Below are 20000 nucleotides of genomic sequence, written 5' to 3' on the forward strand. Positions count from 1 at the left end.
GTTATTGTCCTGCATAAGAATTTATTAATTAATATTATAGTCCTTGAAATACCTAATGATATTTAGTAAAGAATAACTTACAAATGAGAAAAGTAGGACTTCTGATATATACGCATGACCAATCTGGAGATACTATTTTATGTGATGAATAAACTCTTTGGTCCTAATAAAAGGTTACAGAGTCAATTAGAAAATTAGAAATGTGCAACTAGGAAACTGTGTGTACCATGGAGGTGGGGGGGATCTATGTGTAAGCGTGGTGTGTGTGTGTGTGTGTGTGTGTGTGTGTACCCATAGATTATTTCAGGATAATAAAAGCCTGAAATCATAAAAGCTGGTTTATAAGGATCATTTTAAAAACAAAACCAATGATTCTGATCGAAAAATATTTAGCAATTGAACTCAACAATTACTTTGATTAAATGTTTCATTGAAGTAGCCAATAGTTTGAGTAAAATGACCGATGAACCAACTAGTTGTTACGGTATCACGCAGACATACTCAGAATTTTAAACATTTATTAAATTTAATGTTAATATTCCCAAAGTACCCTATAAAATATACAAATGAAATCTTCTAGTAAGATTACTTGTGAAAGTTCATATTCATTTAATGACTTTTATTAAAAAATGATGTTTTGATTTAATAATCATTATAAGTTGAATTTATAATTTTAGATTTTCCAGGTTCAAGCTGGGATTCAGAACATTTTACTGAATGTCAAACTCTTAAGTATTGGAAATGATTAGAATAAACTCCTAAGGTTAATATAATAGCATCTTTTTTTAACTAGGTCTCATAAATGACCTATGAATATTCAAAACTTTCAAGCTTAAATAGATGAATATTTCTAAACAGATATTGAATAGCTGGCAAGACATACGCAGATATCTATGGGATTAACCTCAAGTCAATTAACATTATTCTGAGCATCTAATAATTTTAGCTAAAGATCTGACTTCTTTTGTAGTTGGTTTGTCTTAATGTTCTCAAGGCTCTGAGAAGACCTAGGAGGTCTCCCTAGTCTGACTCTCTTTCCTAATCCCCTGTTCCACTTCCACTGTCCCCTCAGCTGGAGCTGAGTGTCTGAGTATCTGATTCATTTGTGTTTTACTTTTCTGGGTTGGATTTTTATTTGAATAAAGAACCTGTGGAAAAGTCTCAAGTTCCAGATAAAGAGGAATAACAAATGGGATGTCTTTCTAAAATACAAACACATAGAATTCTTTTTTAAAGGATCACTATAAAGGCATGTTCCATTACCTTCTCAGAGAATTTTAATACACAAGGAATTTATTTCATTATGTCGTTGCCTTGTACAAAAATCTATCTGAACTGAGACACAGGGGAATGAGACAGGATTGAGCCAAAACCCTTCAGCCATTCTCCACAGTTAGGCTGCAACCTCCCTGTGCACAACAGTAGTTCTGAATAATAACTTCTACTCCCGACTCAAAACATCACCCTTAAAATATCATGTTCAATTCCTACTCCAAGTCATTTTTTCACGCTGACTTGGTCTGCGCTTTCCTCTTCAACTCACTGTGTGTGCACAGAACCTGGCATTCCCTTCCTCACTGTGTTCTACCTGTGCACATCCTGTCTACCATATAAGGACCAAGTTATATCTTACCTACTTCTAAAGAGTTTGTTTGACCTGTCTGGCTTTCACTGACCTCCTACTTCAACCCTCCAAAGCATTTTTTTTTTTTTTGGATCATTCTTTTACCCAAAACTACAGAATCTTGGAATCCTAACACTGTATCAAACATAATTTTATCCAATGCTCCTGTTTTACAGAGGAAAAAATTAGTAACTTTCCAAGAGTTATGATAAATACAGGCAGAGCCAGGACTAGTATACAACTGGCCTCTGGACTGTTTCTTGGAACCCGGTTATTCTTGCTATCTCACGTTGCCTTTATCACATGTACTGTACTGAACTCTTTCTGGTGGTGACTGTACTGTGTCTTGCCTACTAGACTATGAACTTCACAGATCAAGAGAGCTGTATCCATAGCAAGCACCTCGTAAATATGTGTTAACTGAATAAACGATGTGCCATCAAGGCATTAAGAGTTTCATTTGTATCAACTATAAAAGAGAAAATTTCTCTCTGGAATTAAGTGTTCTTAGAATCCTTTCACTCAGAATTAGTTTGTGAACAAGGTATCAGACCTGAGAAAGATGTAAATGAAATTTTCCCTTAAGGCTACAGTGTTAGGCTGCTCATTTACTAAAATAAACTAAAACCACAGCCAATAATTATGAATGCTCAGTTCTTAAAAATATCCGATTGCCACCAATACAATGTCTAAAAAAGAAATAAAATGTAGCAAGAGAAGTTTAAGCATCCCAGGGAATAAAATTGCTTGAAAGTTATAGTACCTATGCCTATTCATTGGTGGAATCCTTTTCAAAAAAAATACAATTCTATCATGATTATCTCCACTTATATTAGGTTTCTCACTTTTGGATCTCAGAGAGCTCCATGTTTTCACATGTCCTGTATGCCAATTCAAAGGAAATGAAACCCAAGGAAACCACATGCCTTTGGTGGGTTGTAGAATGAATCGGAAATTAGTCTCTTCTGCAGCCATCAGCAGTATCTTTCCCTTCTTCCTCCCATTATAGGATATGAGGGTCATTTAATTTATCTCCGGGAAAGAAGGGGCTATCTCTGTAGTGTTCATTTTTCCAAATTCTTCAGGATACCATGTGTTACTCTATTATAGGATAATTAGATTTTCTCCCAGGAAAAATGCTCCCCTTCACCAAAGAAATTCCTCTGACAATTCAAATAAAATAAAGGAAACCCTTTAAAGTAACTCCCTGTCTATGCAGTGCTCACCAATTCCTCCTTACATATCCTCTTCTCCAGTTGAATCATATAAAGGTTCTTAATTAACAGGGTATAATTTAATACAAGAATTTTTATGTATTTAGTATTTTGATTAACTTATGAGTGTAGCATAAAGTAATCTTGAATAATTTAGGCACCTCATTTATAATCTTTAGTCATGCAGCAGTGGATAAGTGGTTAATACTATAGTGTTTAAGAATTCAGTGAGCTTTGAGGATAAAATGCTTGGGTTTAAACACTGGCTCCTTTACTTCCTAGCTGTGTGACCTTGGGGAAGTTACTTAATGTCTCTGTGCCTCTGTTTCTTTATTCATAAGGCAGAGATAATAAAGTACCTACTTTACATAGTAGTTATGAGGAGTAAATGATTTTTTGTGTATGCAGAACACTTGGAACAGTGACTGGCTCATAAGTGATCAGTGTTAGATACACTCATGATATAATTACAACCTTAAATCCTTTTTTGGAAGAAGTTATAGTATAAGTACACGGATTGCTTTTTAAACAACGTACGAACTTAATTAGCTCTTAAAACATTTTAGCCCTTCTACAAATTAAGACTTTTATTACTATACCAGAAAAGTCATAAAACAAAGATATAAGTGCCCCACATACCAAATGCCAGGCATTAGGGCTATTAAAGTATTGACTAGCTACATTTCCTTAAAGGTACATTTAAGGTATAAAAGGGACAAAATAACACAACATATTACTATAATTATTCCAAAGAATTATTTACTAACACATTCCTGAACACTACGGCAGTAAGCCAAAATCTCAGGTCCTGTCTCTGACCATTTTTAGATCAACAGAGGAAAGTAAACTTCAAAGTAGAAAGACCATTGTTGAAATGTTTGGTAGGCAGAGCCCCCGCACTTACACTCCTCAGCCATCCCATCCCAGGCCTCCCTCATCATAACTTGTCAGTGAAATCATTAACATACATGCATTGAATGGTCCAGGCCTGCATCACATGTGCTATGTACACTGAAGTTTATGAAGTCTGATAATATATATTCAGCTGGAGAAACCTTAAATAGATGAACTCAAAGTTGACTGAAATATGGAAATTTTAAGAGACATAGCAATATATATAAGCCTGATAGACAATAAATTTTCTGCCAAAAGTTCTTTTATGCCGTGGGTTGAGTCAAGTCGCCTGTGTCCATAATGGCATAAAGAGCATCAATCTCACTTTGACAGGAAAAGCCAATAACATTATCTCCTATTGCCAATGATTAATTTAACGCGTTTATTGCGTACCCTCTAGATATAAGGCACTGTGGAGGCATTTAAACATCTATCAAAGAAGTTGCAGTCTGGTATGGGAGAAATATGTACTCAAATATGTACACAGTTGCCAGCCATAAGTGTCCTAAGAGGAATAGCAATTAAGTGATACTGGAGGGGTTAACAGCTGGGAGAGATTATTTGCCTCTAAGCAGAATCCCAAAGCATCTATACTCCTACTGGAATTCATTAAAGACAGTAAAGGAAGAACAAGTTCAGATGGACAGACGAGAGAAATTCTTGACTATCTATCCTGGTGATAAAACTCTTTCTGGTTTTGAAGAAGATATATTGTGGATGGTTTGGATATTCATCGTGCCATTTTTCCTCCCTGATTTGAAATTTATGCACGGCTCCTTTCAGTTTCGATTTGAGGTGTCTTACAGATTGAGCTGCAGTCCTTAATAGAGCCCTTAATAATAAGTAAAGTAGAAGCTACTTTGAGCAAATAGAATGAAACTATTGAAACTGAGGACTTAATTGTTTTTTTTTTTCTTAACTTATGAACAAAAAGAAAAAAAAACTAGTGGAATAATTGATTTCTTATTGTCTCATCTGTGAGATCTTGAATAAAGGATAATAAATAGACTTATTTGTAACGTTATCTTAAGGCAGGAGTCTATGAAGTCTGGATTGGATAATCTATCCAGCACTTCATTTGTTTACTGGGCACCTAATACATACCAAGCATCTAGGTTATCACAGAAGAGTACAGACTTCTGGCATAGAAGGGCAGAGACAGCAGGTAGACATATTTACCTTGACAGTCACTTTAGTAGTTCTTCTAAACCTGATGAAATATGTCCTATTCCTTTAAGTGGATTTGGAAGTAACTTCATCTTTGATTTTAAAGCAAATTATCCATTTGGTAGATAATGAGTATTCATTTAAACGAGAATCCAGGAATTAATTGTGAACAGTTTAAAAATCGTTCTGTCAGTGAAACACAAGATTTCCAATTCAACTACTCCAAGTCCACTACCTATTACTTACTACAGAAAAGCAGTGATTTAAATTTCTTGCTTGAAGAAGGAATAGCCAACCTCCTAATTTGATGTAATTTACACTTAGGAGAATTAGAAAGCTATTTGGAACTTCTTTAGATAGTTAGAGGGAAAGTATTCAGTGGTGGAGAGACATAAAGTCTGTTAATACTTCCTGACAGAAAGGCTGAAAGTCAGTAGCTGAAATGGAAATACTTCTACAAGGATAAACATTACTTCTTGCTAGAAGTGAAAAAATCAATTCAATAAACATTATTTGCAAACTACTGGTCTAGGGGCTGATACAGAAAATGGTTCCTGTTCTCATACAGCTTTTAGTCTAATAGACTAAAAATAGTATAGAGGAAGTAAGACATACACACAAGTGTATAGAGGAAGTAAGACATACACACAGGTAACTTCGATGCCAAGCAGAATGTGATCTATACCATAACAGACAAAGTGTTATGAAAGATGGGAGAGAAATTCTGGCAATGCATTCAGTCAATGATCTATGACGGAGGAAGTTGTCACTTCACGTAGGCTTTGAAATATATGAAAACGTTCATTACGCAGAGTTGAGGAAAGGGGCATTCTGAGTGGAAATGGGAAAAATAGAGAATTTTATATGTGTTGTAGGAACGCTGAGAGTGTGTAGAGGCCATGGGGAAAGGAGGGTTGGTGATAAAGAAATATGTTAGAAAGCAGAACAAGGTCAGATGGTGAAGTGCCCTTGAGTTGCATTTATGGAGTTTAAAATTTATTCTCTACCAGCTGAAGGGCTATTGATGGTTTTTGAGCATGGCAGTGAAAAGATAGAAGCGTTTTAGGAGGATTAATTTGCAAAGCATAGATGGAACGTAGGCCACTGGAGGTAAGGTAACCAGCTAGTTTACTAAAACAGTGTAATAAGGTCATGATGGCCAGGAATAAGGTAGCAGGATTAGAAACGTGGAGAGAAGTGAAGAATTAAGGGTATTGGTTGTGGACTAAAAAGTTTTGTATATACTTGCTTTTAAATTTATATGTATGTGAAATAGTTCCCTTCTACACTCTACCAAGAAGATAGAAGAGCCTAAATCTCTGTCAAAAATTCTAAAAGTTAAAATAGATGATGACTCTTCATAACTCATTCAATTTTGATGAATCTTTATATTTGTCATTTTAATCGCTCGAGGAAGAGGGGAAGCAGATCCTGGAATGCTTGGATATCGGAAAGTAGAAGACGGGAAGCTTTTGAAACAAATTTCTCTACAGTCCTCATTGTGATTAAGTTGCTAGCAGGAGCAATGGCCACGTTCATAAAGGCTGCTGATACTTGATCTCTGGAAATTTTGTTTTTAATTTTCAGTCTGAGTTCTTAAGTCATCTTAAAGAAAAATATATTTTAAACTGAATATTGAGGGAAAATGGCATAAAAAAAGTGTGGACACTTTTTCAAGTGAAAAAATACAGTATACCCAGGGACGAGTAGCAAAGAAGAAAAGGGTAAGTCTTTTTAAAAGTAGGTAACATATACCCTTGAGGGTCTTGCTAAGGATCTCCAAATAATTGGTGAATTTTCAATGCCCCTACCCTATCATCAGCTTGGAGATTAATGAACTCTAAGCTATGGTTCCCAAATTCCTATCCAGTCTCCTCTCTAGGCAGATTGTCCATGCCAAGGCGAAAGAATGATCTATTCTCTGAATGAGACTCATGCTTTATATCTTAGTCACCTTTGCTCATACACTCAAATCCTTTGTATCTATCTTCTCTTTCCTCATCTCTGCTTAATGTAGGTTGAAAAGTTTAAGATTGCTATTTCTGTAAGCAAAAAAGAACCCAGTCAAATATCAATAATTTCATAAAGTTCAACCTAAAAATTGATTTCATGTTAAGCATAACTCAAAGCTATCTCCTCCATGAAGACTTTCATGATTCTTCATGTGCATATGTACACTTAATTTGCAATTTGGTTATAACTCTCTTCCTTCCTTTACTTGGACTCCCTCCTTACCTTTGTACATATCCATCCCTCGATTAGAGTTCTACCTCTTTGTAGATAACAGATCACCTGCCAGTTTCCAACAGACTATGTCGCACATAATAGGTGCTCAAGAAACGTTTATTCAACTTAAATGAATGAAACATCTCTGCTCCATTCAACCTGCCAAGCTTCTACCAGAAGGAAATGCAAAGTAGCAGTTGGATTTTATGCTCTAGTTTAACTGCTCAGTGTTACAGCCCACCCTTATAATGGCATATACCAAAAACACAAAGAGAGGACTAGCTACATTACTAGACTGATCTGTTGCCTAAAGAAATGTGTTGCCCCTTTAGTTGTGAAATTTGTAAGTACCCAAGGCATCAATGAAAGGCAGAAGCCATGTTATTGTTGCCAACATCCTACAGCAGAGTCAAATCATAATGGAAAACTTTACCTTTTTTGATTGTGATCACACTGTATGTTCTCTAGAGAAATGTAAATTGTCTTCATTTTCTCCTTAATTAAGACGAAGTAAAAGATCCTATAAACTGTTCCTATTTTTCCTTTAAAATAAGGAAGTACTATGAATAAAGTTCTCTGAAACTGAGATGTTCAAAACATGTTTAAGTCAATAGATGTTAGACTATAGAATCACAATGGTGTTTCTTTATTTAGATATCATCAAGAGAATAGATCATTCTTTTGCCTTGGCGTGGGCAATCTGCCTAGAGAGGAATACTTGTAGGATGAGACTGGACAGGAATTTGGGAGCAATATCTTAGAGTTATACAGTGTCATCATTTATGAGTAATTCAGTGGCACAATGTAAATTTGATAGGGCCCTTCATAAATACAATATTTTTTAATACTAATGATAAAAATTTTAAGTCTTAAATGTTATGATAGATGTCAACAAATGCTGTGAAGAAAAACTTACAATTAATGGCTCATCTCTACAATATGGGCGATTTCAGGCAATGTAAAGTTAATTTAATCAAACATTTACAAGTCAAGACTAAAGGTAAGACTAGGTAAAATTGTTTTTATGTGGTTTACTCATTTTAGGAGGCCCCCTTATATCTTTCTTCAGATAACCCTAGTTGTTTGAGAGAAAGTTAAATACATTAAATAACATATACTTATTGAAAAAGAGTAATAAACATGATACATGAGATATGATACATGATACATCTTAAAAATCCTATAAGAATAATTGCCCTAGCATACCCAAAGGATATAACATGTTTCTACCAGTAACTGTGGATCATTAATATAAAAAACGTTACTCCCCAGATAACAGTCAAAAACCTATCCTCAGAAATAGCATTAAGGTCTTCATGCTTCAGTTTTACTGTGAAAAATAATTTTATTTGGCCCAATATAGCAATCTTTATCCAGTAAAATGAATTTATATATACAGTACACTGAGAAACATATTGAACGTACTGAAATATGTGTAGACCTTAAACCACACATCTATTTCCTACTCAATACTGATTTATTAAAGTTCTTGACGTTCAAGTTTCTTGATACTTCTACTTAATTTAGTTTGTATACCTTTAACCTACATGGGATACATTGATTAACTCTAAAAGAAAATGTTTACAATCATACAAATTCTTCTTTATCTCATATATTGTTATATCTTAACTGTTGATTAATGACATTAAAAAATATCAGAATAGACTGAGTATCGCTACAGGCTAAGGCTGTCCATTGATTTGCATAGGTTTTGACTCACAAAATAGCATCAAAAATTTTGTAATTAAAAGGAAATACTTAGAGAAGATGAGACTTCCTTTTAACTGTCTACAATGTCTATTTAGTACTTGGCACAAAGCCGTTGAATGAATAATGATAACTATTATAAGCATTTAAAAATCAAAGTGTATGATTACCACTTTGTAATTTCATATGTGTTTGAATACATTTTTATTCAATTAGTTCAAATTTGCCAATGGCAAAACCTTCATGCTTACCACATAAGTATCATTGTTTCGGAGATGTAAAATGGATTCCAAAATACAAACACAGACTCCTTTATTAAAATGGAAGATTTAGTTTCATGAGGCTCAGTTTTTGGTTTTGTTTGTTATTTTTGAGTAGCTATCCTGGAAGCTATAACCACATCAAATAAAACATTTTTTCTTTTTTTTTTTGCGGTACGCGGGCCTCTCACTGTTGCGGCCTTTCCCGTTGCGGAGCACAGGCTCCGGATGCGCAGGCCCAGAGGCCACGGCTCACGGGCCCAGCCACTCCGCGGCATGTGGGATCTTCCCGGACCGGGGCATGAACCCGTGTCCCCTGCATCGGCAGGGGGACTCTCAACCACTGCGCCACCAGGGAAGCCCAAATAAAACATTTTGAAAAGGTCATTTTTTTTCCAAAGAAGTTTCACAGGGAAACTGGTAAAATAATTGATGCTCATTCAGAAAGCATATGAAAAATGGAGATTGTGGAAATTCAATTTTACTCATTTCCTTCTAGTATATGTACAAGGAAATGATATAATTATATTTGGAATTTAATGGTAGATTTATAAAAACTGCAAGTTTAGGTATCTCCATTTGTACAAAGTCAGGTTGAAATGAGAAACAATTCACATTTCTTAAATTAAACATTTGTAACTTTTAGAGTAATATTTTATTTAGGAAGTATTTTAGTTTAACATATCACAGAAATAACCTAGAAAATGAAACTAAAGTTTTAAATGGAAAAGTTTACTTTTAAAAGAAAACATTTTGCAAGTACTTTCTAAACTGAGAAATGATCTTAGGCTAATGTGAGTAATTAAACAACTGAAGTTATTTATACAGTCATTAAGAAATTATTTAAGTAATCCTATTTATGATTTTATTCTTTTGAAATGATAACTCTGATTTCTTTCACTATAATCTAGATTTTTATATTCCAAATTTAAGCACACATTAGAGAAATATTTAATTCTCGTGTACAGAAGTGAATAAGGTCATACAATTAAAAACAACTAGAAATGATAAATTAGCTCTTATTTTATCAATTAAGGAATTATAAAACAGATCTTTACTACTATGATTCAATATTTTTCCAATTTTATTGTTTTTCAAGACTGTTTTCTCTCTTGTAAATTAACATTTACCACAGACATTCTTATGTTGAACGAACTGATCTTCCTTTTGATTTGGATGAGTTTGAACATAGTTGCCATTAGGACAGTACCCAGAACCATTATTCCAGTTCAGTAGATAAAATTCCTGCTTATTTCTGGATGAAAAGGAAAATATTCCTCCTCTCAGAAATGTACAACCATTAAAAGAGGATAGAAAAATTGGAGTGATGATTCCTCATGCCATATTATACCTTGTTTAGTTTACTTTATTCAGAATGTAATTAGAAAATGCCCTACAAAGTTTCTCATACCTCTTCACTGTGGCTAAGGACAAACAGCCAAATAAATGTTAATTTTTCATCTTGAAGTCAGAATACAACTTTAATACTAATATATTTAATAAATCTTGTAACTCCCATACTCTACTTTCTAGAAAATGCAGCCATTTAAGTGTGTGATTGCAAAGGAATATTATATTCTGAGAATTGTAATAACATTTTCTCTTCTAAGCTACACACTGCCGTTCTTAAGAATGCATTTTATAATTCTATTCTACATCCCAAAAGATCTGACCCCAAGGTAGAGTTCCAAAGTTCTATTTAAAGTCAACAGAAGTTCTAAGAAATATAACAAAAAGGTGGATTAAGGTTAATGAAACCGAATTTTATAAATCGCATGCATATATATATATAAATGTATATGAAATTTCTCTAAGATTTCTTGTCCTTACCTTCAACATTATATTATAATTTATTCAAATTTATACAACATTGTTTAAAGAAACTGGATTTTACATGATTTGGAGGCTTACTCCCAAATGATTTCACATAGTTTTGCTGTAGTGCCGATTATAAAAAGCACAATTAAATTCTTTAAGATTTACCATTTGATTTATAAAAGTAATAGATGTGATCAGAACAGCTGTGATGAAATGAAAATATAAATGTAATTACTTTGATCATTGAGGAGTACAAATATACTGTGCTCAATCTCAGAATCAAAACAGTTGCCCATTGAGAGACAATTGGTACCATTCCATTTTGTGTCTCATAAATGGTAGCTTTCAATAAACATTCAGGTATATATCTAAGGACTTTTATATTTCTAATCTATTGGTCAGAGAAATAAAAGAAAATCTAAATTACATCTTGACATTTGGCCATTAAGTCAGCTTTGCTGCTGCTCCAAAACTCCTTTGAACCATTCATCCAAAAATCGTTTTTGCCTTGTTCCTTGGACCAAGTTTCAGTCAGAAATGTCAGGATGGGCATATGGCACACAAAGTATATGTTCCTGTTTCTCTCTAATTTCTCATTGATAATTAGGGTTCTGATTCCTTGAAGATCAGGACCTCAAAGTCCTATAGTTGGGCTATAGTATGGCTCTGGGCAGCCCTCGCTGACATGGCTCACCCATCTTTTCTGGACTGTTGTCTGTTTCCTTTGCCAAGCTGCCCTGATGGGATGCTGCCCATTCACTGCCCGCTCCTGGTGAAGCTGTTTCTTGGATATCTTGACAGAGATGGCTCTTCACCAGAATTACATATGGCTCGTGTCATTAGGTCTATCTAATCTGGGAGACTGGCTGCTCTGCTGGAGTTATTCCTTTGCTCAAATTAAACCGTAAGACTGACTCAATGTTCAGTTTCCTCCTGAACTGTGCTTAGCTACGCTGTTAGTTCTTAGCACGAGAATGGAATAGGGAGTAAAAACAATAGCTTTTGTTCTAAATCTAGAAGATTATGTCTTTCTCTGACCTGCTAATTAACAAAAGGGACCTGAGATTTAGTGTTGCAAATGGTAAATTTATCAAGAGTTAGATAACATTATGTGACCAATGATTACTCCTGCTTCTGCCTTTTAAATGTCTTGCTGATGTTATACCATTTTCAGTGCTCAAAGATTAAGATAATGTTGAGCAAACGGAAGAATGTCAGTTTCCACTAGTTATGTGAAATTATTTGTCATCTGTTGCTTATATAAATTGTTTAATTCTATCCTAATGATAGAAACTACTTACGGAATGTAGGAACCCTGAGATCAAGTTTGAAACTCTGTTTATTAGTGTCAAAGTTTTAAAATACATTGCTGTACTTATTTGAAAGGTCAATTTAAAATTCTCCCAAAGGAGTCAAAATGAATATAATTTTAACACATATTAAAATATAATTTCTTATGTAAAGTATCTTCACATTAAGTAATATTCTGAAGTGACCGTCAACTTTACATAATAAATATCTTTAGTCATAAAATACCCATATCACCTAATAGACATCCACTTCCCTAAGCCCTATGTCAAGAGCTGAAGTTAAAATACCATATGGGTATACATGGTACTATGGTATTTTCTCCTGGTACTAGAAGGAAAAAATGCTGAATAACAATATTCATTTTTAAACAATTCAGTCAATTACTTTTTGACCCTCTAAGGCTCAAATAGTGTTAGTGCAAAGGAAGATGTACCTCCTAACAAAGTATCTTCTTTAGATATAAAACAGAAGCAGTAGGCTACAATACTGTCACCTAAAAGTTTTCTGACACCCTTTGCCTAAATTGCGGGCATTCATAACAGAAAACTTAAATACCATCTGTATAGTTCTATAAAAATCCTTTAAAACCCTACAGGAACCCACAAATTTCCACTATTGGCACGGTGGGGATACAGCACTTTTTAGCTGAAGGCACTGTATCTCTGGGAGGATCTTTTTTATTAGGAGGAACTAGAATGAGCTGTAAGTGCCACATACGGGGACTGGAATAATGTAAAAAAGAACAGGGGCTACTGAGCCATACTTGTAGCACTTAAAAAAAAAGATGAGATAATAAAGAGCTGGCATAGTCATAAGTTCTGTACCATCACTTTGGAAAGAGATCTCAAAGCTAACTAGCAAAGTTAATAAAAAAGTTTAGAGGTTAAATAAAAATAGAATTAAATCAGAATAAAATTATGAGGCCCAGAAATGTTAGGGAAAAAAAATTAAAGATAAATGAAAAATTGTGAATTAAAAAATCTGTGAAGACATGTAAAGCAAAAATATGCTTTTATGTTTAGAGCTCTTCTTAATGCAACTTAATGATCCAAAATATCAGCAAAAAAATAGTGCAGGCTTAACAGGCATGAAAACAACGAGCATTCCACTTGTTCAAGTTGTCAGCCACTTTCAACTGCTTTCCTCTGATATACAGAGCCACTCCAATTTCAAATGCCTTTGTCCACAGAAAGATCTAAGATCTGTAGGGATTTTATATAAAATATCACCAACCGAAGGTGTAGGGTCTGCAAATTCTACATGTGCCTACAAACAGCAATTTAAATTTTAAGGCAGCCACAGAGAATAGAAGGAAGAAAGGTAATATTATATACTTGAACATTTTCATTATGTTTCATGACACTTCACAATTTATATTAGATTTTCAATACTGTTGCACAAAATGGGCATCTAGCAGTCCCTTTTAGCTGTCTTTGGTTGCAAAGTATTATTGCTAGGAGAGGCTGAAGTTTATCATTGGAGTGGTATAACGAACTGAGGTTCTCAAGAAGCAGAGGATGTTGTAAGGATGACTGACTGGGACATGCAATGCATGGAAAGTTCTGGGGCGTGTAGAATGTGCATTCAACATGTTAATAAAAAAGATTAATGTGATCTCCATTGTAGTCCTGGAATAACACTACACTACTCCTTTTGTGCGATGCCGCAGACCTTGATTTCCTTACCCTAAAGTTTTGGCTTCGAAGAACACAACAAATATATTTTCTAGTCTTACATGAGCCATATTAACATTCTGATTCTATACAGAAGTTCATTAACTCGCAAACTTCAAACATTTGCTTTAATAAGAGGCAGAAAAAATAATCACCTGCAACTAATATAGAATATTAGCAAGTAGAACTTTGAAATGGCACGGAGGCTAAGAGGATTCAGGAATGACACGTAAGAAATGATCTGAAAACTCAACAGTAGGAGACTCTAATAATCAGAAAGGGGAACGGCATGACAATGGAAGGCTTTGTGCGTGGAGCCCTCCATACAAAACCAGCTCAGGAAGAACATTCGTTTTGATCTCTAGAAACAAAATTTGAAAATATAAAAATGGGAACCTCATTTAACATTTTCATAAGAGAAAGAAAAGGCAAACCTGAGCCAACTTACTGAGAGTGAGGAGAAACAACTGCTTAATAAAAAAGAAACAACTGATTTGAACTAAATATGGCGGGTACATCATTAAATTTCTCTTTTGCCTCAGGTTTGGAAGGAGACAGGAAATGGATTGATTCTACCAGTGTGAGTTCACCTTCCAGGTCTTCTCCAAACGTTTTCTTCTCTTTTCATTCATTTAAGTCTAACACATGGGAGAAGAAAGTAAGTTCAAATTATTTCCACCTGAACATAGCATCAATCCTAACTCTTCAGGTAGTTTTTATGAGAGGCAAACACTGGTATAAAATAGGAATCTAAAGTAATTTTATCTATAATCTATAAAACTCTGAAAAGTCAGGTAATCAGGGAATATTGGCGCTGAGGCGCAGAAGGGAAGAGTATTATAAATTGTAATGATACTTAGACTCTTACAGGAAGTATTCTTTACTTTTGTTCAGACCATGATGGGTCTAGATCTCTTACAACAGCAGCAGAAAATAAATTTTAGAAATCTACTTGATCGAAAAGAGTCAAAACAATTTCAAAAAATTATTAGGTAAAATCTGTATGATTCCACCTAACTTTAACCTGTCCTACTTTCTGCTAAAATCCTCTTGAACATACATCTGATTAATACTGTATTAATCGCAATAATTTTTTTTTTCATTTCACCTTCAACAAAATAAATAAAATTTAACAAGGTCCGGGAGGACAATCACGAACGCGGTGCAGGCCTGTCACTTGCTATTGACATAACTTTGGACAATTATAAAATACGTATTAACTAAATAATTAAAATTAAAAATAAAAGTTCACAAACACACTCTCCCAATATTTAGAAAGATCTCTTAGCTAGTATTCTATCTCATTATCTCTTCTTCCTAAAAATCTCTTCTTCTCCCTTCTTCAGAGTTCTAAGAGAATCCTGGAGTGTACTTTTGGAGAAATTACCCCGTGAAGTCAAACCATTTCTCATTAACTGTTACCTCCCATTTGATTCTTCATAATCACTATCATATGGTTATTGAGTGCTTACTTTGTATGGTATAATGTGTTAGGGGTTTCATATGCTATAATATGTCTAAAACACAGTCTTTGGCCTTAAGTGACCTGCCATTAAGCCAGAGATAACTGCAAACTGAGCATACACATGTGCAAGCACACCTGTGCGTGACCACACACACACGCACACGCACACGCACGCACACGCACACGCACACACACGCACTGCGTTAGTTCCAGATAATGATATAAGCAGCCAGCTCTTCAGAAATGTGGAGCAGAACGTAGGTCCTGATTGCAAAATTACTTGGGAAAGCCGCCTGGAAAAATAGGATGAGGCCCTTAAGGAAAGGTAGAATTTAGGTAAGAGAGGAGAATGAAAAAGGAAAGGGAAGAAAGGCAAAGAGTTAAGGCAAAATAAATGCACTAATTTGGCAAAAGCCTTCATTCAGGGCACTCTTAGAGTGAAAGCCACAGTGTGGGGAAGTGTTACATACGGAGCGTCAAAATGAAGAATATGGATGATAATTTGGCCTTTCTTGTTCTCTAAAAATAATTTATAAGAAGCACTAAACCATAGTTATTCTACTCTTCCAAAGCTTCAAAACATCTTTTCTATCAACCTCAGGAATACTTTATTTTACTATTCTGGAGCTGAATAAAAAGACTAAATGAAGAAACAGTTTCAATTTTGTTTTTTCCTGAATCTAAGGACATTTATGTTCTTGGATTCAGCAAGTAGGATAATACTGAATTCATCACCATTTCCCCCCTTGAGCCCGTCCTCTTGTGCTCTCTATTTCTCTTCACAGGCTTTTACAGTTGCTATGATTTTTCCTAATTTTCCTCTTTGCCCCCAGCATTCAATCAGTTGTCTTGTTCTGTATTTCTCTTCACAGCACTTGTATGGATTCCTTGCTGTCCACTCGCTGTCTTGTACTTAAGTCAGATACTACATCCTGCAAGGACTCATCTTCTGCTTCCAGTCTCTCCCAACTCCAGAATATCCTACCTCACCTGAGTTTCATTCAGGCATGCTTCATTCAGTACACGTTCAGATTACTCTTCCTAAAGCACATCTCTGGTCGTGTGAAACCCAAGCTTATAACATTAGTAAGTTCCATACTGATCAAAACAAACACCATAGCTTGACATTTAAAGCATTCAACAGTCTGGTCTCCTTTCATATATTCTACATTCCTGTCAAACCTCATATGCAATGTTCTCCGGGCAGATATCGTGAGCTCCTGTTCTGGGTTGATATTATTCTATTTGGATTGTTCGTTGCCTCCAACCTCAGGTAACGTCTTCGTATCTCAAAAATCTCTTATCTCGTTGAGTCTGAGTAAGGTGCTGCCTACCATAAATTCCTGTCTCACATTCTTTCACTTCTTATGGATCTGCTTACTTCATGAATTATAAGAGGAAGTGGGAGGAAAAGCAAAGGGACTGACTACCAAAGAAAGTAACCATACAGTTATGGAGAGCCTACAAAAAATGTATTAAAATGCGAAATTTTTTTATATTGTTTATGGTCTCCTTTACAGCAGTAATGAGGTATTACAAGAGGTAATATAAATCAGTAACTCTGAATACAGCACTATGAGGGACACAGGGAGCAATTATTATATTCCAGGCACTTGTTTTATTTGCAAGAATCCTATGCGGTACATATTATCATGACTTACCTCACTTTCAGCTGAGAAAACTGAGGAAACAAATAAATCGTACTCAGCTGTTAAGTGCTAAATCTGGGACTGGAACCACCACAGTCTGTCACCAGAGCTCATATACTAATACCACTAGGCCCCTCTGCCTCTTGCTAACAGTTGCATCAGCTTAACTTACTCCCTCCCCTCCCCCAACCAATGACAACAATGACAACAAGGACCAGTACCATGATTTCATTTCAGGACACACGACTATGCTACTGAAATGTAAAAAAATTCTTTCACTTCTGCTTAATTTTCAAAAAGTACTTTGAAGTGCATTCAATTATATGCAGACAAATTTTTTTTGTTTGTTTTGTTTTTGCGGTACGCGGGCCTCTCACTGTTGTGGCCTCTCCCGTTGCAGAGCACAGGCTCAGCGGCCATGGCTCACGGGCCCAGCCGCTCCGCGGCATGTGGGATCTTCCCGGACCAGGGCACGAACCCGTGTCCCCTGCGTCGGCAGGTGGACTCTCAACCACTGCGCCACCAGGGAAGCCCATATGCAGACAAATTTTGATGGAGCGAATTAGATGATATTTTCCTTTGTCTAGTAATGTACATAAAATGCTTTTTAAGTCCGAGCATCTTAAAACTCTATAAAGATGCAGATATAGAATACTGAAGTGACATTCCATCAATAATATTTGACATCCAACATACAAAACGTTTATGACCGCAGCAGAAACAGATTCAAAGAGAGAATGTTGACTCAGTATTCTGCAAGATAATTAAACATGATTATAATTTACATAATTTAGGAAAAAACAAGATTTGGTCTTCCCCCAATTTTTGTCTTTTCTGAAATCTATTTCCAATAAGCCGAGGAAAGCTTTCCTTTTATCTCTCTATGGAAAAAACACATACATATTTTTCACATGCACTAATTCATATGAGCATAAAATGTACGATATATTGACTAAGAACATCTTAGTTTTCTAAGCCCATAGTGGCACCACATCAGGAGTTAAATATACAATTTTTATATATTGTTTTACACCCACTATTTTTTCTGAGGTATTTTATAATTAAAGTGTAACTAAATAACAAAATGAAAAAATCGAAAATAGCAATTGCCAAACGAAAAATACTAGTAACCTAATAATGCTGTAATTTAGCCCAATTATTATTTCGGGTTCTAAAACACAATGTTTAATAAACTATCGTATTGAATCATTCATTTTTTATTTTAATATCCTTATCACTGGACACTTATGTTTTAAAAACCACCTCCCTACATACCCTCTATATATCGTTCATAACAACCCCTGTATACCATATAGGAGCGCAAGGAGTTGCATTAATAGCTGAAACACTTTTATTAGGAATACCTTTCATTTCTCTGAAATTGGTCTTTTTTAAAGGGGGAAAACAGCGTCTAACTCTTGTTTGCTCTTTAAAGTTTTATTGTTTTAGCATTTAATACAGGGAGCAAACATCGGCATACTCAGGAGAATGGCTGAAAGTAAAAGGCCTCAAGCTACCCACTGCACGGCTGAGAGGATAAAGCAGGGATATAGAAACTTCTGTTGGATTGCTCACTTGCCTTGTGTGAGAGCGCCGCTACTCTTAGGAGCATATATCCATATGTTCTCCCTACTTCCAGTTTTATCACTTCTTTTGTATTATTTAACACATCTAAAGACACTTCCAAAGGACAAATTTTTCCATTTTGAAAAAGTAATGGTTTGGAACCTGATAAAATATATTAATGTTCACCGTGTGTTTTTCACAAAGGTGATAGAGTAAAAGTGCTATAAAGCAATTAGGCACATGGTCTTAAAGGCATTAATATGTCAAATAGAATGAGATGTCTCAAAAATCAACAAAAGTAATATCCGGTGAAAGGTCAAATGGAAATAGGCTGCTAGAAAGACCATATTTCGCTTTCAGGCCTCTGACTAGATATTTAGTACAAAAGTAGGGGAGGAAAATATAAGAATGAGAGGAAGTACTGTTCTTACCTCAATAACCTGAAATTAGAAGTATGTGATGTTTAACTCTCAGAAGTATGGACATTAAGTTAAAACTCATTCTAACAACTGAATGGATTGTTCAGGATTCAGATTCTAACTTTTCCTCCTGAACTCTAAGTTCTAGCAGGGTCCATACTTTTTAGTAAACAAGAAACTGATATGCTTGGCCTATTGAATAAGGCCAGGCATTTTTTCAAGTGTCACACACATTTGTGAAATCTACAATACATCAATTTTTAATACATCTACTCTCTCAGCTCCATTAAAAAGATGGTAGGGGAAAGATTTTAGAGTAATTAATGATATAGTTAGCTGCTAAATATTAATAGGAATCGTAGTCTTGCATAAAATATAACATATAAACCTTGCCAATACAGACGCACCAGTAATTAAAGTTGAATATGTAATTACACTGATTTATAAGACAGGCAAAAAGTTACACTTTACCAGCTTCTATGTAAACTGTGTCTAACAGTTAAACTTTGCATTTTACGGTTTATAAAAACGGGAAATATCTTGACTACAGTTCATAAATGGTTTAGAGACCTGTAACAGTAGTAAAAATTATGACAACTTGTTCCATCATGAATATTCTTATTGGACCATACAAACCAAACTGTGATAATGATCCGTAAGATGGAGACTCATCTTAGACCCCGCTATACTCTCAAGAGAATGTTAGTAGTACTAAGAATTTGTAGAGGACTGCTAGTACAATCATTATAGGACACTGGAGAGAATCTAAAAGGTTATTAAAAGCAGTTCTGATACACTTTTTCGTGTCACAAACACGGTACAGTTTAACTCCATTTAAACTTGTATTTTTTACTTATCCACCATTCAAAACTTCAGAAGACTAGTAAATACGAGAAGCATAGGAATATCGGTTCTTCCCCTTTTGGAGTCTGTTAGCCCCACTTACATGTGCGGCTGAGGTGAGCAGCCCGGGCTGCTGTTCCCATTGCTGTCGATGTGATCCAGGG

At 35.1% G+C, this 20000-nt stretch overlaps 1 protein-coding gene across 1 annotated transcript in view; it reads right to left on the bottom strand.

Moving 5' to 3' along the window:
* Positions 1-20000, bottom strand: part of FOXP2 (forkhead box P2) — a 371655-nt gene that overhangs the window by 4587 nt on the left and 347068 nt on the right. The window contains exon 17 of the mRNA XM_032642873.1: positions 19940-20000. This exon is cut by the window's right edge and continues 103 nt beyond it. Coding sequence (XP_032498764.1) covers positions 19940-20000 — 61 coding nt within the window. The remainder of the gene's footprint in view (positions 1-19939) is intronic.

The sequence above is a fragment of the Phocoena sinus genome, chromosome 9 (genome assembly GCF_008692025.1).
Source record: "Phocoena sinus isolate mPhoSin1 chromosome 9, mPhoSin1.pri, whole genome shotgun sequence".
NCBI classification, from domain to species: domain Eukaryota; kingdom Metazoa; phylum Chordata; class Mammalia; order Artiodactyla; family Phocoenidae; genus Phocoena; species Phocoena sinus.